This window comes from Helianthus annuus, chromosome 14 (genome assembly GCF_002127325.2).
Source record: "Helianthus annuus cultivar XRQ/B chromosome 14, HanXRQr2.0-SUNRISE, whole genome shotgun sequence".
Classification (NCBI taxonomy): Eukaryota; Viridiplantae; Streptophyta; class Magnoliopsida; order Asterales; family Asteraceae; genus Helianthus; species Helianthus annuus.
Window position 1 is genome coordinate 100912306 of NC_035446.2, and position 9704 is coordinate 100922009.

At 34.4% G+C, this 9704-nt stretch overlaps 1 protein-coding gene across 1 annotated transcript; it reads right to left on the reverse strand.

Annotated features, from left to right (window-relative positions):
* Positions 1-356: 356 nt before the first annotated feature.
* Positions 357-959, reverse strand: LOC110907010. The gene has a single exon (XM_022152050.1). The coding sequence runs from the start codon at positions 957-959 to the stop codon at positions 357-359; it is 603 nt and encodes a 200-aa protein (XP_022007742.1).
* Between the last annotated feature and the right edge of the window lie 8745 nt (positions 960-9704).

A 9704-nucleotide genomic window follows, 5' to 3' on the forward strand; every position in this document is an offset into this window, starting at 1 on the left:
TTTAATGAATTAGAAATAACATTTAATTATTTTCTTATAAAGCCCTTAAGGTCTGTTTTTAAATTTAAGTGTAATTTTGTTTTTCATAATTCATGTTAAGGCTGCAGGGTGTGGTTTGAGTCCTCTAGGGGCTTTATCAGTCCACCACTCCATCTAAGCGTCACGTAAGAGCTATGTCAGTCTGAGGGCTTTATCATGCCCCCTTTAATTTGCAGGGTGTGGATGGAGCCCTGTTGTGATTACCTAATTATTTATTTATTTAAATATTTATTTTTTAAATTAAATGAAAATTTTAATAACTAGAAAATTAAAAAAAAACATAATTTCATTAAAAAAATAAAAACACTACAAAGTCATTAAAAAATATAACTAGAAAATTTATAACTAATAATTTGTAACTCGTCGTCTTCGTCGACTCCTCCTTGTTCACGATAAAACCATAGGTGCTCGGTCCGATCGGCTCGAAGGTTATGGTGTGTGTTCCTGGCCCGTATCTTAGCTCGGATAGCTTCTTTCTCAACGTATGTTAGTATTGGGTTCGTTGGTTGGTTACTTTCATCATAGCTTTCTCCACAAAACGCTCTACCCGAGTCCTCCAATATCATGTTATGCAAAATGATACACGTATACATGATGTTTCTCATTTTACTTTTTCCAAGTATCCTCGACGGCTGGGCGATGATAGACCATCTTTTTTTTAACACACCGAAAGCCCGTTCGATATCTTTTCTTGCTGACTCTTGTTTTTTCTTGAAATACAATCTTTTTTCGTCATCTGGACACGAAAGAGTTTTTACCAACGTCGCCCACTCAGGATAAATACCGTCTGTGAGATAGTAGCCATACTTATACTCCACGTCGTTTGCATAGAATGAAGTATCTGGTGCAACCCCGTCTATGACATCATCGAAAAGATTCGAGGACATTAAAACTGCAATGTCATTGTTCGCACCAGCCATGCCAAATCCGTAAATCTTGAGAAGCGACCGCTTGTAATATTAGGGTAGGACCATCATGGTCACCACGATGATGTTGCCCTTTCCAAGCGGTTGGACATGCCACCCATTCCCAGTGCGTGCAATCAAAACTACCCAACATCCCATAAAACCCGTGTATGCGCTGATGGGCCTCGTATAGAAGTAGAACGTCGGCTGCGGTTGGCACCCTCAAATATCGTCTCCCGTACGGAGAGATAACACCTAATAAACTAGTGTTAATAAAAAATAATAACGATGTAAATAAAAATAATAAATAATAGTGTTAATAAAAATTACTTTCACAAAAATTTTCAAGAGACTCACGACACCCTCCGGCCTAAAGGGGTGCGGGTGCTCCATTTTTCATCACTCACCACATCTAAGCAGCTTTCGCCATGTTATCAAACTTCATTCCACCACTAGTGATGGATTTAGTGAGGGTACCCATCACTAGTGTTGGATTTTTTTAAATAATAAATTAACAATAACAATTTCATTTAAATAAATATTGCATTAACAAAAACCCTATATTACAAAGTAAAAAAAAAACTAAACATTGCAAAGTAAAAAAAAAAAAAAAAACTAAAAATTCTACGGCATCTCCCAACCTCACTTTTCATATATTTCGCGGAGTAAATTACAACCGGTGTTCTTTACGTTTTCATCAAATTACAACCGGTGTCCTTTAGCTTTAACTAAAGAAATTACAGGCTCTGTCCTTTATGTTACAAGTTTTTAACACGTTATATCTTTTACACCTAACCTAGTTAAGTTTTTTTAGTTAAGTCTTACTATGTGTCTCTCACAAGAGGGCAACATGGTCTTTTCATCTCAATTTTATATTAAAAAGTCGAAATAAATAAATCTCTTTTATCCCCTTTATTTTTTCAGTCGATCGCAACTTTTTTTAGTTAATCCAAACAAAAATATAATGCATGGTGTGGAATTTAAATTATAAAATCAAAGTAAAATATTCGAAATTTTCAATTAATCCAAACAAAAATATAATTCATATAAACTTGAGATGAAAAAAACCATGTTGCCCTCATGTGAGAGGTATATGGTAAGACTTAATTAAAAAAGTTAACTAGGTTAGGGCTAAAGGACATAACATGCTAAAAACTGGCAACATAAAAGACAGAGCATGTAATTTCTTTAGTTAAAGGACCCTAATTGTAATTTGATACAAACGTAAAGGACACCGGTTGGAATTTATTCTATTTCGCGTTTGCGTTGAAGTAGGATTGACCTAAAGGGTTCGTTAAGAGTGTCGTGCGGTTGTAACATAGCGTTTAAATCACTATTTTTTTTTTTGGTTTTCGGTTAAGTATTTAATATACACATCGTCACGTTTAAGTTTTGAAGCCGCAAGTTTTTCTTCTCTTTCTTTGGCTTCGGCCATTTCCACCAACCTAGCCGTTTAAGTTTTGAAGCCGCAAGTTTTTCTTCTCTTGCGATGCGGCGTTGTGGGTGTATCATATTGTCCGGGTTCGTTATCGGGTTGGTCGTTCAGATTCATTTCGGGCATGTTGCTTGATATACCATCGTTAGAAGTAGTGTATCATAGTGTTTATTTTTTTTCTCGTCCCCAACGGTCACCTTCAATGGTAACATTCATCATCTTCACGCGTGGTCACCACAACGCGTGGTCATGAGCACGTGTGGTCACCATGACCGGCGGCGGTGTTCCACACGTATTCACCAAACAACCACGCTCCATCACGTAGCACCCCATCTCTCTAGTGAACATTGTTTTAAACAAAAAATATTTTTACCCAATAAGATTTGGAGGGAGAAAAGTAGTTTAAAAAAACACCCAATCTTCGTAAATATTTTTTAAATTACCCATTTTTGTAAATAACTTTTTTCAACTACACCTTTTTAGGAAAAAAACTCAGCTTTCCTCCTCTCACATTTAAAAGAAAAAACGGCTCAAAAAACGACCCCTTCTTCTCCCCTCTCACATAATTCGTTTTACATGTTTTCATAAAAAAAGTTTCTCTTCCCCGTTTCTTTTACGGGCCGCATATCCTCCATCTTTGTTCTATGAGGGCCAGAAACACCATAAAAACATGTGTTGGGATGACTAGTAAATTGTTAAATTTCAAATCCACTCAATTGAAAATGTTAAAATTACACCTATTTTGTCTCTTATATATTTACCTTTGATTTTATCCATTGAGAATAGTCTAATAGTGTTTGTGAGTTAGATAAATTTTTAGATAGGTGAAAGTGATGGGCTTAATTCAATCCCATGATATGCAAGTTTAGCTATTGAAAAAAAAATAGCTTTGAATTTTTATAATCATTTATCTCAATCTTACTGAACATGTTTATCTCGGATTTTCCAACATCTCATTTTAATTTTAATTTTAATTTTTATGTCCATACTATGAGTCTCATTCTCGTGTAAATGAGCCGAGCAACTCGTAGCTACTGAAGATTAGCTCGCTAATAATTCGAATAGAGTCGAGCTTAAATGAACTCAAGCTTTTATTGAGGCTCGTTTAATAAACGGCCCGAGCTTTACTATCGAGTTCGAGCCGGCCCCCAAACCAAAATGAGCTTTTTATTTATATAAATTTTTATTTAATATATTAAATAAAAAGTTATATAAAAATTATACTCATATTATTAAATAAAAAGTTATATAAAACTATAATCGTAAATATATACATAAATTATTAGAAATATATAAATAATAACAAACAGAGCTTGAGCTTGAAAATCTACTCACGATCTTAGCTCAAGTTTTAGAAATAAAATTCTAAACGAACTGAAAGCCTTTTCAAAGTTAAACATGCCGGGCTCAAGCCTATATGAGCTCGGGCACGACTAGGCTCGTTAACACCCTATACCAGTTTTATTCAATAGAAATTATTCAGTTTTCCAATCGAATAAAATGGGAAGCAATTGCATCGACAACCCTGAAAAGTTATCAGTTGATTAAATATATTTCAAAAGTGCACATGATCATAAAGAAAGAAAGCAAAAAGCTTTTTAAAGTAAAGTACTTGTTATAAGAATCGTACGGTACAACCATGCAAGTGGCTGTTTTGACAATGGTTGTTGTGCCCGACGGTGACTTAGAATCGAGGTCATTGAATGAACCGAAAGCGTGTATTGTGTATGAGATCAGCGCACGTGCGAGCATGGGAGCTGACTGTGTTGTTTGCTTGCATGTACAGCCTGTAACTTTAGCAACCTTGGGGTGACAGACTGTACGTATGGCGCCTTTTTGGCACACAAAGAGCGATGTTGCCGGTGGTCGGTCACTCCACACCACCGCTTCTGGATTCTGCCTGCTCCCCCCTCTTCAATTTAATCACTTTTTTTTGGTTGTCCGAATTTAATATTGTTGTAACTAGATCCGAATCGAAATTCAAAAGGTTATAAAAAAATACATGTGTATTTATATTCTTCAAATTCTAGAATGCTATATTATCAAGATGATTATGAATTGCCGTTTCTTTGCCTAAAACAGTATTTTTCGGCATGGAAATTGTTGATTGATCTTTGCGAATTGGTTCTTATTTCGTACGAATTGGTCAATATGAATTCTGGTTGAATGTCAACCGAATTCGAAAATTTGAAAGCTGATTGTATGTTGGTTCGTTTATGATTTCAATTTTTTAGTCCGATTCAAATGATAAACACCACCGCGTTATTTTTTTAGATGTAGTGTTGATAACCGTATCGTGATGAATGAACCAATACCTATTGAATGTTATTCGTTAGGGGTGTTCAGAAAAAACCGTAACCAAATAAAAACTATAAACCGAACCGTATAACCAAATAAACCGATCCGAATAACGAATTCGGTTTTTGGTTTGGTTTCTAACCGAAACCGAATTGTGAGTAAGGTTTTTGGTTCGGTTTATGGATTCACATTTTGTTTTATTTGGTTTATTCGGTTTATTTGGATAACCAAATAAACCATTTAACTTAATTAATTATTAAATAAAAATAATAATATTTTATAAATCATGTACAATTTGTTAGCTCAAAATAGTTATTTTTTACGCAGCCCAAAATACCAAATGTACATCTAAAAGGGCAACTCAAACCCACTCATTCCTAAAATAATAGAACTTCAGACAGACCTATAGAAACTAGGGTTTAGGATTTCTACATTTTCTTGGAGAAAGACTCATGTTTGAAGATTAATTATATTTTGTGCCATTAGAATTGTTAACTATTTATAGTTTCTATGATCTATGTTTTGAAGTTTTAACTCTGTGGTTGTGTCTATGATTACTCTATGGATGTGTTTGTTTTATTTCGCAATGAAACTTTCTTGTATTCATATATTGTTAGGTGTAAATTAGTTGCGATGTTTGAAAGTTGGAACACAAACATAAATATAAATTAGGAAAAAAAGTATTTGATACAATTTGGTTAGATTTGGTTTATTTGGTTTCTAACCGAAACCAAACCGAATTGAATTTGGTTTGGTTTGGATCGGTTTGCATATTCCTTATTTGGTTTGGTTTTTTGGTTTGGGGTACAAAATTTTTAAAACCGAATAAACCAAATAAACCATAAACCAAACCGATGAACACCCCTACTATTCGTAATTATTGTTTTCGATTGGTATAGAGTATGTGTCAATTTCCTCTTTGATATATCTTTTTCGGTTGCTATGTTAAGTATCAACACCGTATTAAACTGATACTATCAACTCATAATTTTATTCATTATCAATATTGAATACAAAGAGGTTTATATATATATTCTACTAGTTACAATAATAACCCTCTAACTTATGACAATTGAATATTTGGCTTAACATTCCCCCGCAAATTGAGGGCGGGTAACGACCTGCAACATGGATCTTAAAAATTCAAATCTTTGAGTTGATAACGGCTTCGTGAAGATGTCGGCAATTTGATCATCTATTTTAATAAATTGAACCTTCAGATTTCCTTGACTGACTTGCTCACGAACAAAATGAAAATCTACCTCAACATGTTTAGTTCTAGCATGAAACACCGGGTTTGCTGAAAGATACGTAGCTCCAAGATTATCACACCAAAGAGTGGGTTTATTCAACTTAACTCCCAGTTCTTGTAGAAGAGACTTTAGCCAGATTAGTTCAGCAACGGTATCAGCAATAGCCTTGTATTCGGATTCAGTAGACGACCTAGAGACAGTTTTCTGCTTACGAGCTGACCATGATACTAAGTTTGAACCCAAGAAGATAGCATAGCCCCCCGTGGATCGACGGTCGACCAGGCAACCAGCCCAATCAGAATCCGAATATGCGGTAATAGGAACCAACCGTTCACCCCAATGTGAATCAGCAAAGGCATGTAATGTAGACTTTGAGTTCGATGTAAAACGAAGAGGTTTGTATATATGTTCTACTAGTTACAATAATAACCCTCTAACTTATGACAATTGAATATTTGGTTTAACAGATACTGACCAAAATCGCGTTGAAAGGCGCGGATAATCTCACTTGATGGTAATCTTTATACCATACTTTAAATTTGCATACAATAAACAATGTTTTTATCAACCATTTTATTCTCTGTCATCACAATTTCCACTTTATATATCAATAATTAAATTAAATTAGATTAGATTCATACACACAGTTGAGGTGTACGAATCATCTTCCTATGATCAAACTTATTATCCAAGTATTATATGTTTATACAAATATAATAAGACGTCTTGTACTTTTTTTTTATTTCTTCAGCCCAAATAGTTATTAGTTGTTTTACTTTTTAATTGTCTATTTACCCTTTATATATCAATATTTTTTTTGACTTGTCGTACAGAGTATTTCTTTAATCATCTTTAAATTTGAAATCTTCTTGATTGACTTTGTCATAAATAAAACTTTTTGACATTGATACTTAATTAACTACTTTATATTATTGTTATTGGATTATATACGTCTTCTATCAAATTCAAAGAGGTAGTGATCTAGTGGTACCGGGTAATTTTCTCTAGGGAGGTCGTCGGTTGGAGTCTTTTCATGATTTATCATGATCTTTCAGACAGTGATCTTTCAGACAGTGGGTTTCCCTTGAAATTGATGACGGACCGGTTTACAAGAGCTATCTATGATTAAGGTTGTCCAAACTGCTCGACGGTCGCTCGAAAAATGCTCGTTCGATTCCCGCTCAGTTTGTAAATGAGCCGCTCGGATCGGTTGGATTCAAATTCAATCCAAGCATGAGCAAAGGTCCGCTCGCTCGTCGATCGCTCGGTTTCGCTCGAATTATTTTTATTAATAATATATATACACACACACACACACACATATATATATATATATAGGGTAAGGTTATTGTAAAAAAGGTTAAAAGTGTGAGAAATGTGAGAAATATTGTAGAGATGACATGTGTCCTCCATCTAAATTAATTCAAAAGGGTAAATAAGTAATTTTATAATTAATTCAATTAATTCAAAACTTACCATAACCGCCACCTTAATTATAGGAACATGATTTTTTTCAAATATCTCTAAAAAAACACTACGAATAACACCATTCAGTAAATAATATAACACCATTCAGTAAAATAATATAACACCATTCAGTAACGAAAATATAACACCATTCAGTAACGAAATATAACACCATTCAGTAACGAAATATAACACCATTCAGTAACGAAATATAACACCATTCAGTAACGAAAAAATAACACCATTCAGTAACGAAAATATAACACCATTCAGTAACGAAAAATAACACCATTCAGTAAAAGAAAATAACACCATTCAGTAAAGAATATAACACCTTTGTATCATCTTCTCCACTTTCGGAACCACCACTGCCGCTTCGCCGCCGCTGTCGTGTAGAGAGAGAGAGATCATCTGGTCGTGCGATGTAGAGAGAGAGATCGCCGCTGCCGCACCACCACTGCCGATCCGGCACCCACCACCGCCGCACCACCAGCGCCGCACCACCACTGCCGATCCGGCACCACCGCCGCCGCTGATTCAGAGTGTTGTATCGATGATGATGAATGGTACGTCGTATATTGATGCGACGCTTGTTCTTGACGGAGCGGGAGTGGTTTCTCAGACGGTTTTTTTGATTGAGGATTGAATATGGAAGAAGAGAGAGAGAGAGAGAAATTGGGAGCGTATGAGAGAGAGAGAACGAAATTGCAGGGATTTTGATTACAAAAATGAAGATAAAAAGACACAATTGCCCTTAGATATATAAATTCAGTCCAAATTAACAAAAATATTTTACAATTAGGTCCCTATTGATCTCAACCATTAGATCAAAAGATTTAATGGCTGAGATTCTTTCTTACCTTTCTCACACTTTGGGCCTTTTTTACAGGATCCTCTACATATATATATATATATATATATATATATATATATATATATATATATATATATATATATATATATATATATATATATATATATATATATATAGAGAGAGAGAGAGAGAAAGGTTAACATACTTCACGGCTTATCATACTTCACGTAGGAGACAATGGTAACCATTGGATCAGGGGTATAATCACGCATGGAACATATAATCACGCAGGGGACCACATAATCACGCATGGGACCACATAATCACGCATGGGATCCAAAATCACGCACGTTATTTTGGTCAAAAAATAATTACGCATGTTATATATTTCGTGAAGTACGTTAATGTACGTTAAGGCATGAAGTACATTATACTTTCTCTCTCTCTCTCTCTCTCTATATATATATATATATATATATATTATAGATTTTAAAGATTAAAAGCCCAAAAAATATACTAGCCTAAAAAATTAAAAGCCCAAAATATATACTAGGCCAACTTAATAGTTAATATCAAAATCTAACCCTAAATCCCTAATTCCTAAAACAATCACATAGACTCATAAACTAATTGTTCGAAGATTTGCATATCGCCGCTGCCAATTGCCACACACCAAAATCTAACCCTAAATTCTTAATTCCTAAAACAATGTCATAATCTGCTTGTTCGATCAAGCGGTAACTCGAAGAGCACAACATCTATTGTTAAGAACATTTTTAGAATCATGATTTTAGTTATGTGTTGCTTTTGTTAGTAAGGTGTTGGACATGTTTTAATTAAGTTAGGATTTGTTTTTGTTAAACGCAGCCTTATAATTCAATCGAGCGAAAACGATCCGCTCGATTTTAGTTAGGATTTCAGAAAAAACGAGCGAAACCGAGCGAAAACGATCCGTTCGATTCAAATTCAATCCGAGCATGGGCATCACTTTTGTGCTCGGTTTTGCAAATTCGATCCAATCGGATCGGATTGGTTGTAATTCAATTCGAGCACAAGAAGACCCTCGATCGGATCGGATCGGCTCATGAACACCCCTATCTATGATCACGGGCAAGTGTAACCTTTTAGCTATGACTGTATCCGAATGAGCAAGTTTGAAAGTAAACAAAAAAAAAAGACATTATATGCTTCTTTTCGTATATTGAAATTTTAAGATAAAGAAGTCAAAATTGGCAAGATCATGGATAAAGCCATATAACTCGTTCCTTTCACCAAACATTGCTCTCTTGTCTTTTACGTCCTTTTGAATTTTGACAAATATTTTTAAATTCCATAACTATTTTATTTCGGATGGATATTGAATCTTGTGACTCTTATTAAGTCTTCTCTTTTAAAATAAAAGAATGAAAAAAAAAACATAAGAAGCTTCCCATTTCACTTTCTAAAATATACGTTTTTGAACATCATATCTATGATTTTAGTTTACTAGTAGG

Excerpts from the sequence above, each read along its gene's own strand:
- LOC110907010 (XM_022152050.1), bottom strand. The coding sequence starts at position 959 with ATGGCTGGTGCGAACAATGACATTGCAGTTTTAATGTCCTCGAATCTT.